This window comes from Periplaneta americana, chromosome 1 (genome assembly GCF_040183065.1).
Source record: "Periplaneta americana isolate PAMFEO1 chromosome 1, P.americana_PAMFEO1_priV1, whole genome shotgun sequence".
Classification (NCBI taxonomy): Eukaryota; Metazoa; Arthropoda; class Insecta; order Blattodea; family Blattidae; genus Periplaneta; species Periplaneta americana.
Genome location: NC_091117.1, coordinates 140,253,827 through 140,269,649, shown reverse-complemented (window position 1 = coordinate 140,269,649; position 15,823 = coordinate 140,253,827). Strand labels below are relative to the sequence as shown.

Here is a 15,823-nt window from a genome sequence, read left to right as displayed (position 1 = left end):
GCATGCGTCAATCTTAAAGAGTGACACAATATACTATTCACCTTCTCCTTCCTAATTTTCTGCCAATAACGGGAGAAGGCGTTACTCACGTAGACTTCCAATGAAGCAGAATATTTTCGCATTTATATACTTAATAATAACTCAAAAAGTAGTAATCAGATTCTAATAAGAAAAAAAAAAAACATGTTGAAGAGTATTGTTTGCGGATTTGTAAGATGTTTGATTCGCCGCAATGTAACAAAATATGTAAGACTACTTAATTGAGGTTTGTTTTATACCATTGTTTTTGCAGTAGAAAATCAATCAACGATGACTTTTTTCCTTGAAAAGATAAGTGAGTAGTTGCAGTGTATGAAATCGTCTAAATACATTATACTTTATGTTGAAAAAACTCCATGTTAATAGAATGAGTCTACAAGATATTATCACTTGTTAAGGCTGGTTCACAATAAACCGGGAACGGAAACGACAACGAGAACGGAAATATTGTTAAAATAAATGTATTTAAATGTGAACATTCACGTGAATGCTCACATTTAAACACATTTATTTTGACGTTATTTCCGTTAACGTTCTCGTCGTTTGCGTTCCCGGTTTATTGTGAACCAGGCTTTAAAGGTTTATGTCTGATTGCTCACGGTCTGTCACGTAGCGCGGGCGTACGTAAACATTATATTTTATCTTCAAAACCCAACAGTGCTTTAAAAATAAGCGTTTATTGTTTTGATTGGTTTCATTTACATAAGGACGAGACTAAAATGTTTAATCAGCAATTGGATTTAAAAATCCCACTTAACGTAAAGAAACGATTCTGTAGCCGCCTTTTCGCAGAATATGGAAAAGACAAGTGGAAGAAATGTGTTGATCACGTTAAATAACTAAGAACAATATTTTTGTAGTGCTAATATATAAGACAGTGAAACTGACAGAATAATTTCTTTAGAAGTTTAAGTGATAGCAGTGATCCATCAAATGATTTGTCAATCAACGCGACAATGATTCAGATTAATGGAGGAAGACTCCGCCTCTATCGCAGCAGTAAGGTGTAGTAACCTCCTACAACGGAGTTTTGGCAGTTGTTAACCTATAACATTAAATTAATTTGTTAGGAACGCTGAAGACTAAGAAATGGAACTTGGATTTAACTGCTACATGAAGCCAACTCAATGAATGATTTTGAAGTGTCATCTTAATACACACTGTTTTCAGGTGGTGGCGCCCCGGTGCAGCCATGGATAAGGAGAACGGTGAGACGGCGGATCGCGGGGAGAAGGCTGGATCAGCGGCGGGCGCCCAGCCGGACGCAGCCAGCCTGTTGGACGCCGCCAGTCTCTTCGGTGAGTACAGGCCAACGACTTTGTTTGTCCCGTTCTGTGCTGGCTGGGTGGGTGGTGGTGGAGTTAAAACAGTATCGATGCAAAATGTAGTATCTTCCTCGCACACGATTAGGCCTCCGTATTTTCTTTTAATAAACACATATGACCTGGACATATGACCGTGCGCCAGTGTAACTTTCCCCGTAATTTGGATGAGAATAACAGAATTTCATATTAAACCAATAGATAACATTTCTGCCTTCGCTTTACTGGCCTCCGATTTTTTATTGTTCGTACACGAAGTCGTTTCTTCTCGGAGCACTGGATGACATCTAGAGAACTCCACTTACCACAACTCGATTATGTGAACGAACTACGAAAGATACCACATTCTTTGTTCCATAACATACAGTACATGTTGACTTGGCTTGTCATTGCCATGACTGAAACAGACTGCTCGTAACACAAAGTTACTCAGACCAACGTGAGATAGTTCTTGTGTACCTTTTAGATTTTATACTCGGCGTTCTCAACCTGGTGCTCGAGCACCATGGCGCACTTTTAATGTGCTCTCGTTATGCGAGTATAAATGAGCCGTTCAGAGCAAAAGTGGTGTAAGTCAAAATTGGGTAATGAGCACTAAAGTAAAAATTCTGTAAACTACAACGCAAAGTAGCAATTAATATGTCCTTCTTGCTATCCACTGGCTACTAATAGTTGAAATACATTGAATATTAATTGCTACATTGCGCTATATTTTACAGAATGTTTACTTTAACCCGGGCGGCCGGAAAGCTCAGTTGGTAGAGCAGCTGGCTACGGACTGGAAGGTCCGGGGTCCGGGGTGGTGACAGGGTTTTTTCTCGTTGCCAAACTTTCAGAACGGCTCCGAGGTTCACTCGGCCTCCTATAAAATTGAGTACTGGGTATTTCCCGGGGGTAAAAGTCTGTCAGAGCGTGGTGCCGACCACACCACCTCATTCTAGTGTCGAGGTCATGGAAAGCATGGGGCTCTACCTCCATGTCCCCCAAGTGCCTTCATGGCATGTTACGGGGATACCTTTACCTTTACTTTAACCCTCATTACCCATTTTTGACTTACACCACTTCTGCTCTGAACGGCTCAAATGTGTTCGCGAACACGAAATATCCTGAGATTCCTTTACCAATTCAAATTTTGTTGTACGAGCCTGAACAAATAGTGTTTTTATTATTAAGTGGGTTATTTTGCCACGTTTTATCAACTACTTTGGTTATATAGCGTCTGAATGATATGAGTCCAGGGTCCAGCGCCGAAAGTTACCCAGCATTTGCTCTTAATTGGTTGAGAGAAAGCCCCGAGGAAACCTCAACCACGTAACTTGTACTAACTAGGATTTGAACCCGGTCCTGCTCACTTCATGGTCAGGCATGCTGATCGTTACTCCACAGCGGTGGATTCAAATAGTGCTGGATGGATATCCATTGTAATACTGTATGTTAGAGACCTGACAGGCCTTCTCGTGTTTCATGGTGTATAACCCCTCTCAATTGAAAGGTTCAGAACCATAGTGGGCCAAGCGCCATTTACTAAAACCGTAGAAGACAAGGGTTAAAATGAACTTATTACCATAATTCAATGAAAACATGTAGCAAGTAATATAAAGTATGCACATTCAAACTAAATGAGGTCACCAGCGTGGCTCAGTCGGTTAAGGCGCTTGCCTGCCTATCTGAAGTTGGGTTCGGGCGCGGGTTCGATCCCCGCTTGGACTGATTACCTGGTTGGGGTTTTTCCGAGGTTTTTCCAACCGTAAGGTGAATGCCAGGTAATCTACGGCGAGTCCTCGGCCTCATCTCGCCAAATACCATCTCGCTATCACCAATCTCATCGACGCTAAATAACCTCGTACTTGATACAGCGTCGTTAAATAACCAACTGAAAAAACTAAATGATATGTCAATCTTCATTAAACTATGGTATTCACTTAACTTTAACCCTTGCTTTCTTCGTTTTTAATAAATGGCGCTTGGCCCACTATGGCTCTGATCCCTTCAATTCAATGTGGACTTAATCGGGAAAATCAAGATTATTCAAGAGAATAATATGGCTGCTCGTGCGGAACTTCAGTTGATAGGTTTCCAGTCCTCGTTAGCCCTGAAACATTAATTTTAAAAAGAGAAATTCATAGTCTTTAGGGAGCAGAAGCTACGGAAAGACTCCAAATATTGTGGACGTTTCTCTCAAATGTCTGACTGTATTCGAAATATAGACCTATGCGAAATAATTTTCTCACTTACGAAATGTCTCAAAAACAAATCATGATCATGAGTGACTAAATCACATCTGCAGGACTGTTTACATGTAGGCGACTACAAGCGACTACTCCTTCGGCATCATTGAAATTCTGAGTAACATTCAGTTTCAAGGATATCATTATCATTATCATGTAGTGTTTACTTATTTGTTTTATTTTATTCATAGCGTCCTATTGAACGTATTCCATTTCATGGTGCTCGCTCACTTAGTACTACTTGTGGACGTTACAGACCGATTATTTAGTCCTGACAGCTCAGCGACGCGAAAGAGGGGAAGTAATCGGAGTAGTGGGGAGAGTTCTGGAGTAGAGATAAGGGCGAGCGGTCGGTAAAGGAATGCAGTACAGCTTAACTGTACTGGAAACACAACGCTATACCGCATGCGTGACACCCGATCGCTCTGACTGCAGACAACATCTCTTGGCGTAACTTAATGGACTCGCCTGACCCAGGCGCAGATCGCCGGCGACTGTCAGGACTGTACTCACAGTTTTCAAAAGGTTGAGAATCCCTGTTTTATAGCATATCAGACAACATACACATAATAAGTAGCCTATACGGTATCGTTTTTTAATCTTATGTCTAGAAAGAATCGTGTCCACCCCTAAAAGAAACAAAGTATCGTGTCTCCCCCCTATAGGAAACAGTTATGTTCAATAATTATTCGCACATCCCCATTTCAATCTTCAGTGTCTGTTTGGTGTGTTAGAGGCCCCATTTTGAACAAGCGAAAAGTTTCAGCAAGATCATCGGAAGTTGTTACTCGGTATATGACAGGTAGAATTTCTATTTTGTTACTCTGTAACTTTACTGATTATTTCTGGATTGTGAACAGATTTAATGCCCGAATTTAATAGGTACTGGGTTTAAAGAGAATCTGCTGTTTCGACTTAGGTTGTGATTTCGGTTGTGAACTACCATCTTTTTTTTTCCTTTCTTTGTTTACAAAATAATCTGTTCTCCGTATTCTTTCATTGTTCAGAGTTTCCTGTGTTGTTTATTTTTGTATTTCTTCAATTTTTATTTTATCAGTTTTGTCACACTTTGACGTTCCTTACACAATTACATGTCTATAGACTACTAGGTCTATTGATTTTTGTAATCATTTTTATAGGCCATATTATAAGAATATGCTTTTGACTTCTTGTGTTCATTTTTATTTAGTCCTGACAGTCGCCGGCGATCTGCGCCTGGGTCAGGTGAGTCCATTTAGTTACGCCAAGGGGTGTTTGGGTTATTCACTCGCTTGCCTTCGGAGCGATCGGATGTCATGTGTGCGGTAGAGCGGTATGTTCCCAGTACAATTAAGCTGTACTACATTCCTTTACCGACCGCTTGCCCTTATCTCTACTCCGTAACTCTCCCCACTTCTCCTATTACTTCCCCTCTTTCGCGTCGCTGAGCTGTCAGTACTAAATAATCGGTGTGTATGAATTTGTAAATCTTAACATATTAGGTTTAAATTATACGCGATTGCTACGTATCTAATCATTATACTGTACAGTAGTGGCAAAAAAAAACCCGGGCCGACCCTTGTAGCTGGTTTCAGAGCCTTGTTCACTCTAGAGCACGATAGACTGGTAACTAAGACTTTAGTGGTTCGAATCTTACCTGGGAAGGAAACTTTTTTTGTTCCTTATTCAAATTTATTCCCAATACTTTTCGATTGCAGCTATATTTTACTAAATTAACTTATTATTCCCAGAACTTGAGTTTTACCAGCACTCGAAAGTCTTAGTTACCACTCTATCGTCCTGTGGAGCGAACAAAGCTCGGTCCGGTTTTTTTTTTTTGCCACTACTGTACACAAAGAGGAAACGTTTGGAGTTTATTGATGTTATATGCAATCACTAGACCTTTTTTTTTCTAATGACGGATGTTGACTTACTTCAGATTCACAAAGTGTCGCTCTCTATAAGGAACATGCTGAATTGTAGTCTTTAACGCAGAGCGTTGCTTTGGTGCACTATAGGAAGTGGTCTACAGCACACAGGTGTGATGCTTATGATAATTAATTGAGAAGTGGTGGAATGTCAGTAGAAGAAGCGGGAGTAACCCGCGAAAACCTACCTCCGAACACAGTCTTTTTCTACAAATAAATTTCTACTCCGAGATTCGAACTGTTTGCCTGACGGTGCGCCAATCAATAGATTTTGAAATAAACATATTTTTGTACCTTCTGTTTTCTTCCTTGGTTATATCATACATGACACTTCTAAGAATCCGAAATACGCCTAAATAGCCTAAAAATCTGTTACGCGAACTATATGTGTCATTCATTTCCAATAAAACAAATTCAACATTTAATTTCATGGACTGAATTTTAAAGATTTTGAAGCCTATAATATGAAATATGTTTCAGACGTCAGTCACTTTTGTATAACAGAGAACTCTTTGGATGCCCTTGAAATAAGAGGACAAAGAGCAGTGTTGGAATCAAACATGTGATTGTTAGATCGTTGTCCAGAGCCTCCTGTCAAGTAGACCTAAGTGTGTCTAACACAAATCACGATTTCATACAATTAAACCAAATTTTAAATTTCCTGTAAAGCTATAAATAATTACTGTGAAGTCTGCAAACGAGATACAGCGTTTCTGCAATGGAAGTTGTGTTATTTCTTGTTTCTGCATTGTGGTTGGCGAATTGATACATAACAAAAGTGTGGGACGTTAAACCATATTGCAGAAGCAGTGTGGGAGCCACGCAGAGGGGGGTAGTTAATGTACAGTAACACGAAATAATGGACAGTTACGAAGCACATGCATAACTGGTGACATAACTCCAAGTCACCTTTTATTCTAGTGTCACATATGAAAAATGTTTTGAATAATTTACACATGCATACATGTAGTACCCTCTTTGTCACTCCTTGAAACGACTTGTCACAAAGTTCTGGTGGCGAGGGAAAAAATTGCATAATATTTACTTTTAAAAGCTTGGAGCGGCATTTCTGAGTTACTACTAGAAACACGTAGTGGTCATATTTTTTATGTGTGTTAATCAATAGTAACTGACAGAAGTTGTGGCTGGTTTCTAATGTCGACCACTTGACAACCAAGTCATAAGCTTTTGTCATTAAGTCGCGGGTAATTGATTCCCTTTTCATGGCATTTCAGCAGATATCTATGTACCTACATAAAAGGTAGTGACCAGTAACGAGTAACTTGTAATGATGATGATGATGATAAATAATAATAATAATAATAATAATAATAATAATAATAATAATAATAATAATAATAATAATAAATACAGTGAAATTTGGTAAATTCGAAGTTCAAGGGACCATTAAAAACATCGAATTTTCCAAGATTTCAAATTAGACATGTTTCAATTGTTTTCTTACTTTCTATAGCAGGAGCAGCTTGATTAAAATATATCAACTTTTTTTTTTTTCGAGAGAAACGGTCCAAACCAATTTATGGAGCAACCATGGGAATCGTATCCGGAACCTCTTGTATAAAAAAATCAGTGCAATGCATTAAGAACAGAACTATTTAGGTGTATTCAAGATTTTGTACAATATTGTCAAAATACAGGACATTCAAAGATAAAAAAAAAAATTTGCTACATTTTTGTTTGTCGTTAGAATTTAGTTTTTTATTCATGCAAAATTCTTCGCATTTTATTGAGCGAATTGAAAATTCTTTCAATCACATTTTGTCTTGAAAATCTATCTATCTATCTATCTATCTATCTATCTATCTATCTATCTATCTATCTATCTATCTATCTATCTATCTATCTATCTATCTATCTGTCTGTCTGTCTGTCTGTCTGTCTGTCTGTCTGTCTGTCTGTCTGTCTGTCTGTCTGTCTGTCTGTCTGTCTGTCTGTCTGTCTATCTATCTATCTATCTATCTATCTATCTATCTATCTATCTATCTATCTATCTATCTATCTGTCTATCTATCTATCTATCTCTCTGTCTGTCTGTCTTTATTTATTTATTTATTTTGATAATAATTGTAACATAAAATATAATATAGCTAAGCAGAAAAATTTTAACTCGCCCCTGAAAGAGTGGAACTCGTGCCCAGGGGCGGATTCCTGAATTGAAATTAAGAAGTATATAATACAATTTATCTTATGTATACTACGCAATTTAAATTTACAATTTTTCAATTTTTATAAAATCCATACATAACTTTTTTAATGTAATACTAAAACTATTAGAATTGGCAAGATTAGGATATTTAAATATAAATTTGTTATATATTCTTGGGCCTAAATTACTACTATGATTAAATACTGTAGCAGTGTTGCATTTTGGTTCAAACAATCTTAAAGAATTCATACCTTTTGTTTCATAACTATGAGAATACAATTCAAAATTATTAAGATTTTTATGTATGAATTTTATTAGGCCTAATACAATATAATAAATTTGTCTTATTTTAAGAACAATGAAGTCTGAAATCAATTTTTGAGATTGAAAATCAATAAAGACATATTTTAATTATTTTCTTCTGTAATAAATAAAGTGGATTAAAATTGGATTTAAATGAGATATCCGTCCTATAATTCCATACATAATTACCGATTGAAATAAAGTTAAGTATATTGTGCGTAATAAACTTATTGACAAGTAATTCCTCAATAAAACAAAATAATATATTAGTTTACGTAATTAGTAATACCTTAATTCCTGGATGTGATCCATGGCCTGGGCGATTGTACGATTGTAATGGTTTCTCCGTATGTTCTGACTCATCTTCTTGATCTGAAGTTGACAGTCTGCTCGCGCTATATTGCAGGCTAATTAATCAGGAATCGAACCGATGTTCTGGTTCAGCAAGCAAACGCGTTACCGCCTGAGCTACGCCGGTGACTGACACTTCTATTATATGAAATGTTGATAGCTCTGTAGTTTAGTATGTGCTGCTAGTTCACGTAATTTTTTAACTGAATTTCATTGTATTCCACTTCGAATTATGAAAAAAAAAAACTAATTACAGACGATTTTTTAATTTTGCGTTGTATAGAAATATCGAAGGGCGACGCCAAAAGTTGGAATTATTCACGATTTCGAATTTAAAAAGTTCGAATTAGACAAGATCGACTGTATATAAGTTGTCTGGGATTTTGCGTATCCTCCTTTTATAATCAGCTGGTTATCATAATCTCTCTAATTCTGTACTTTCGCGATCACGTTGGTCTACCATTGCTCCTTCGTCAGATACTGTTAATTTGCATAATCGCTTCGGCCATCTCGTTTTCTTCATAAGTAATAAATTTCCAAACCATTGAAGACATGTCTTCAATTCTTTCTGTTATGGTTTCTTCCGCCTCCATTATTCTTATTTCTTCACTGCGTACCCTATGCAATCTGGATACTCATTGGCTCTTACTTAGATAATCCATTTCTACTGCTATGAGTCTGCTTTTAACGACCCGCAATTCACTGTTGTCCAGAACAGGTCCAACAATTATTGTTTTTACAACATGTTTCTTAGTCTTCTTGGAGACACTATTATTCCACCAAATCGAGTTAAGACATCCTATAATTTTCTTGATAGTTCATTAAATATTTTATGACTACCATTCTTAAATCGTTACGTTTGTGAATATAGTACCTACCAAAATATTTCAAGCTGTTCTGTTTTACTCTAAATTCCGTTATAAATTTTCTTGTTTGGTTTCTGAATTTACATATAAATATTCACTTGATATAGTTATACTTATGCCATATGCATTATTATTATTATTATTATTATTATTATTATTATTATTATTATTATTATCATTAAAACATATAGTGTGCCATACAACAATAAAGTTTCAGATAAATAATAACAGATATGAGATATCAGTGACTTAGCTCACAAGTGTGTTAATTGTGTTAACTTATTTATTTAATTTTACCTTATTATATTTCCTAATCTTGTGTTAAAATATTATAGTAATATAAGGCGTTACTAATAAACCATGTATAAGCGATGGATGTATAAACAGTGTGTAACTATACATGGGAATTGCTTTGCTGTAGTTATACACACGAAACCTTCTGTTTAAGCGTTGTATACAGAGAAAAAATGGCCGCCTCTCTAACAGCTGTTCGTATCGATTGTCATTTTGTGATGATGGATGCCTTGTAACCTCTGAATAACAAATCAAAGAGCACAGAATAATATTGCTGTAGCTATATCTATTCTTTGATCAAAATATAGCGTGGTAATTGATCAACCCCAGTTGTATTATTGATATTTAGTGCGTCACACTAGCGCACATTATCGGATACAATAAATAATCTCAGTTGTTCTGTTACCTTTCGTAATAGAATAATGACGAAAGTGTGACTTAGTTCTATACCAGTTGTACTGCTATATACGACGTATCTTTCTTTATCTATCATGCGCCTTCTTATGGGTTATAATAAAACTATCAATGTTTTAAGCCACTTCTGTAAAATGTTACACCTACGTTACTTGGCATCTCCCATGCACTGAAAGTAAGAAACTTCTGGTGTTGATTTTACAGCTCTAATGAAAGTATATTTTCTTTGTGCGAGATCGTGCGTATTTGCTTGTTTTTCTAACAGAACTAATACGCGGTAAGAGTGAAATACCACATTCAGTATTCCCAACGTAACACACATAACAATTTCCCTCTTCTTACCGCTTAAGCGCGACATTCATTTTACTGCTTTAGGCTTTTAACATATCATTTTTAGAGACGTTTAACGTAGTAATAATTATAAATTGGAAACTTACCACTGCAATTTCACCTAAATTGCAATGTTAATTATTGTTTTTAAATATTTGCAAAAATTAAGTAAAGTCTACTACTCCACGAAACTTATTGCATTCCTGATACAAGTAACATTAAGGAAGCCGTGAAAAAATCAACAAGATTCCAGATGCCGATGTTATTATTGCAATATGTTATATAAATAATATTGTTAAAATATTAAAATGAAAAATAAATCATTACAAAACCTCACCGTTTGTTTTAAGTTCGCATTTATAGACTGGGGGAATAAAACGACAGACGCATATCACGGCCTGCTGGAGTATAGTAAACACAGAAAACATTTTATAGCAACAATGTTGAAGAAGGATATTTTGATTTTCCGAAGTTGCCGTCATTAAACAGAAACCAAGATGGAGATTTCATTGCAACTAATTAGAAATTCGTCTTTCAGGTATGTAATAAACGATCTTAGCACAAAATAATGTACGATACACGAGCGGTATGTTTGTTTTCATGTTCTCGGAAATTAAAAAAGCTCAACTACGTTTCGCTTTTTCAATCTTTTCCTCGACCATGAAAACGTCAACATACCGCTCTTGTAACGTATATTACTATTGTTAATTGAAATTAAAATTTCTTCATCGACGCTGTGTTCATTTGTTCTCACGTACCTCATATTAGCAGTAAGTTCATGTAAATGTATAAGTAGGAGAAGTTAAAAGTAGGCCTATATATGGAAACTGAAAATGTATTGCAAATTGGGATAAACTTACCATAAAAACCATAACATGTGGCTTAAAATAATAAAAAAATGCCGGTACTTAAGGAAAAAAAAAGTGAGCTTTAGAAATATATTCAGTGCATCTCATATGAGTTAAATCTTCTTTTTTTAATTGTCAAGTTTACGTCAGAGGTCGAGATTAACTCAATTTACGGTATGGAAAATAGTTAATTTATGAGAAAATAGTGTGGAGTATGGCACTCGATAAGATCTGCCCTAAAAAATATTGTCTCCCTCCCCCCCCCCCCCAAGCTAAAACTGAAGTGACGTTCTTGTTTTTGAGGCTATTAATATTGATTTTATTCACAGGAAATACGTACAGAGTTCAAATGATAAATAAATATATTTAAGAGTAAATTGAATTTGCATCCCGGTTCAAAAAATGATATATTTGAAACTGTGATTCACTTGAAAGTAAGAAACACAATGATTTAGGTTTCTTCTCAATTTCTCGAACTTATAACTTTTTTCAGATTAACTGGATGTAAAATTCTTGTAGGTTTCTAAAATAAAATTAATAAGAACCATGTACAGTTATTGTATTGCATATGTGTAAAATAAACTACGCAGCATCATTTCTCTCCTTTGTTATCATTATGTACTCTGCAAACGTTTGACTTGGCATAGTAGCCGCTCAAACGGCTACTGTCGCGCCAGCTGTCAGACGTTGGCATACGTATGAGTATGTCAGACTTCACACGTATGAGTTACACGACTGTATGTAATTAGAATGTGGCATAAGTGTGAGGTAGTTAAACGTCTGTATAAGAGTTTTTATTAGTAAGACCGATAGTCTATAGTACAACATACGATTTTAGAAGGCACATCAGGATGGACAGTCGATGAGCTTGTCCATGACGACTGGCGTATGACGGGAATGCGACGTGTTTATGTTTTTTTTTTTCTCTCTCTCTCTCTCTGTATGGGGGCGGGAGGGGAACATCCCTGTACACCGCGACCTGATGTCTATTGTGGGCCCCTGGGATGAGTTGCAAGCCCACCGACCCCACCTACGCCGAACCGACATAACCGCCAACATCTTAACGACCAGTCCCGCCATTCTTCCAAATCCGTGTACCAATCCACCCAAACATCCCCCACATTCCCCCCTCAAAAGGTCTGAGATGTAAGCCCCTCTCTTCAGCGGTCTGAGGTGTAAGCCCCTCTCTTCAACGGTCTGAGGTGTAAGCCCTTCTCTTCAACGGTCTGAGGTGTAAGCCCCCTTTCCCGTCGGGAGAGGAGTGGTTTCCGCTGCTGGCCACCAGCCCTAATCACGTATATAACAGATTGACCATCGCAATGTTAAAAACTGTAGCATGTGGAAGAGAACAACCATCATGATCGCCACCGTCGACTGGAAACGAACGCTAGATGGAAGTACAGTTGCTCCATGCAATTCTTACGAGAGTTATGACATGACTCCTTCTGCTGTTGCTAGATGACAGTATAATAAACTTGATAAAAGTTGTTGCCGACAAAGCCCATAAGGCTAAGCAATCTGTTCCATAGTGATCAGGGCTACCATGCTTGACATCCACGGAGGCCGGCCGAGAGAGTCAGCGGCTTCGGAGGGTCGCCGTATGCGCGATCTGAAAACCAAGTAAGACAACTACAATGATGAGGGAGGAAAGGAAGTGGCGAGAATGAGTGGGATTCCATACGCCTGATAAAGTTACCTGGTATTCCTCTATGGAGTGAGGGAAAAACCCCGAAAAAACCTCACCCAGGCAACTCATCCCAAGCGGGAAATCGAACCGCGGCTCTCTGGGTTCGGGAGCGCAGACGCTGCCATGATACCACAGCAGTGGACTGTGTTTATGCATATTCGACACGTAGCGAATTATCTTTGTCTTTATATCCTTCCTAATAGCAGTTTGGCAACATCGTAGTAAAGTTGGATGAGTATTGGCTGAACTCATGTTTCTAAAAGCACATGCCGTATAGTGTACGACTGCACGTATCAGAGCTCAGTGTATGTTACACGCCCTGCAGTTTTTTATCAGACCATTTCATCTGTTAGATACAATGATATCTGGAATATCTATCATACTTGGTGAAGAAAATATTTACGTATGGTTAACACAAAAATATGTATTTTTACTTCTTGTGTGAAGAGAAAGTTTTGTGATGAAAATGTTTCAAAATTATAGAGCAAATACATGTTTTAAGCTAGTCTATTTAAAAAACTGCTTTTGCATCCAGTGTATCAGTCCATCCGAGAATAGATTTCCCTCGAACACGAATGAATGGTTTTATTCATTGTATTAGTGGGCCGATTCTTGAAAATACTACATGAAGTGATTTTAAATTTAATGTAACCACTAATACAGTTTTAGACTACTGTTGTTGTGGCAAATGTAAACAAGTGGGTATTAAAGCTCTGATTGTCTTACCAGGAGTAAAAAGAAATCATTTTATGCCTGAAAGATGAATTTTGTTTAAGAAATACCCGTTACGGGTCCGCTCGACATTTATAATCTTTCACCCGAGTTACAGTTATAATTCTTCACAAAAGTTGATTTTGTGTACCGCTGTAATGTTCCATAAAATTTATAACGTAATAATAGTCACATCATGGTACACAGCAGTAACAGATTTAGTTAAATCGATGTGTGGTATATATTTGATAGTCATATAGACGTGTTCATGTTATAAGCCCTTTTTTGTGTCTGTGAAAATAGCTTAAAAAAGTACCATCAGCCGCAATAATTTCCGTTTATAGTCAACATCAAACTATGGACCGGACTGTTTATTACATGTGCCGTTGATAAACTTCTCGCTTGCTGAAATTCGTTTCTGCGAAACTTCATTTGCGATTTAATTTGCTATTGCCAGTTCAATTATCATTTTTAAGAATTCTAGTTTTTTTATAGTTTTACTTGTATTGCGGTGATTTTGGAACGGCGTTGTGATGGATGTTATGGTAATTATGAATTGGGGAACATCTAGAGTAATTCATTTTGCCGTTGGTTTTATCGCTCCGAAAATTCTGCAGCGAGTATTTGGCAGATGAAAGAGAACAGTAATTTCGTCCTGGTTTGTTTGAAGAACTATGTTACCTCAGTTGATATAAATAAATGTAAGCCCATGGTTACTTATAGGTTCAACGGTTCAGTTGCATTCTAGTGACTTCTATGTAAGTGATTATATCCCAGAGTCGACTGTTCAAACCCGGCTTAAAGCAATGCATTTTTAGTGCTGGAATTTTAATATTAAAGTCTTAATTGACAATAACTCCAAATATTTAGATATTAACAAATGAAGATTTGAAAAATGTTAACCTAATTAAGGAGTCCAAAAAGGAAATGTGATTTAGGATTTGTATAAAATGGATGATGAAAGCCCTTCATAGTCAGAGAAGAAATCTACACAAATCAGTTCATTTCTCATAGCGTTGCCCCAACTCACTTTCTATCCTTCGCTACTACCTTCTGGTGTCTGGTGTGTTTGCTTAGAATCCTTGTACCGGTACCTTTATCCTATAAAGATTTCAGTACGATAGCTTCAAGAGTTCCTGAAGTACTGTACTGGGTCATTAAATGAGAAACATTGGCGGTATAGGATAGTTAATTTCCCCTCCACCGCAGTGTACGGTAGCATTAATTAGTATTCTAAGCAGGGTTGGGACTTTACGAGTAAAAAAAGGTTATTTACATTACATTAAAATACGCGTAAATAATGCGTAATTAACGTAATAAATGTAAAATACATAGAATACCTCCAAGAACTTTTATTTTTAGTCTTTCTTTGTTTAGTTTGTGATGAAAATTTACTGTTTCAACTGCCAACAAACCTAACATGTAACTCGAGGCTACCAATTAATATTAAAAGAAAATGGAGATCTTAAGAAGATTTTGCAGTACTTACCGAATGAAGTGAAAGGTTTCTACACAGAACTGTACACATGGCCTACGACAAACAAAGATAGTAATGCCAGTGGAAACGAAGATTGAAAAAGTAAGTTCATTAATGTTCTGACGTACAAAAAGCCTATTTAGCCATGCTTCCAAACTCTTTGATGATTAGTCATTTACCACATAAAATTTGGAAAATTATTACATTTAATGAGTTATGTTCAAATCATAATATGTACCTTAAACTGTTATAATACTATAAAAAGGCCTTTATCACTATAATCGTTTATTTTTAAAACCCACAAGTGACAAAAAAAACATTCGGGAAATTAGTCTTTAGTTTAATTAATTTTATTTTAATTGTCAAAATGTATTTAACAAGTGATATTTGTTGCTAATGTTATGTTTATTCAGTATTAGTTGTGTTTTATAATATATATAAAGTCCCCCAAAAATAAAATAGGATGTTATGGGGTTTTTCCAACAAACAAACGAAAGTAAGCAAAGCATTGCTATTTTTCTAAGTATTAGAGTGAATGAAAGTATGAACAAATGTTATAATCTATGTAAAAACTACAGTATAAAATAAAAAAAAATCTGCTGCAACAGACATTTTTCTTAGCAGTACTTAAAAGGAATGAAGTAATTGATGTTTAGATTGTCAAAATCATTAGATGTTAGTTTATTACACGTAAAATACTTACAGGTAAATTTACTTGCCCAACCCTGATTCTAAGTCGAAGTCGATATCAACTTGTATTATTGTCTTATTACTCTCTTACAGATTGCTCTAGAAACTAATCCAAAACTTGCAGCTCTTTCTGTTGCGGACCAAAGAGCAATAAAGGCATTTGTTGCAGAAGGGGTTTCTTCTTGGCAT

General features: G+C 36.4%; 1 protein-coding gene across 19 annotated transcripts in view; it reads left to right on the top strand.

Annotated features, from left to right (window-relative positions):
• LOC138701480 (bromodomain adjacent to zinc finger domain protein 2B-like) overlaps nt 1–15,823 on the top strand; it is a 1,224,400-nt gene that overhangs the window by 974,955 nt on the left and 233,622 nt on the right. For all 19 annotated transcript variants that reach the window (XM_069828464.1, XM_069828446.1, XM_069828482.1 and 16 more), the window contains one exon: nt 1,210–1,337. In XM_069828464.1, coding sequence (XP_069684565.1) covers nt 1,232–1,337 — 106 coding nt within the window. In that variant the 5' untranslated portion in view covers nt 1,210–1,231. The remainder of the gene's footprint in view (nt 1–1,209; nt 1,338–15,823) is intronic.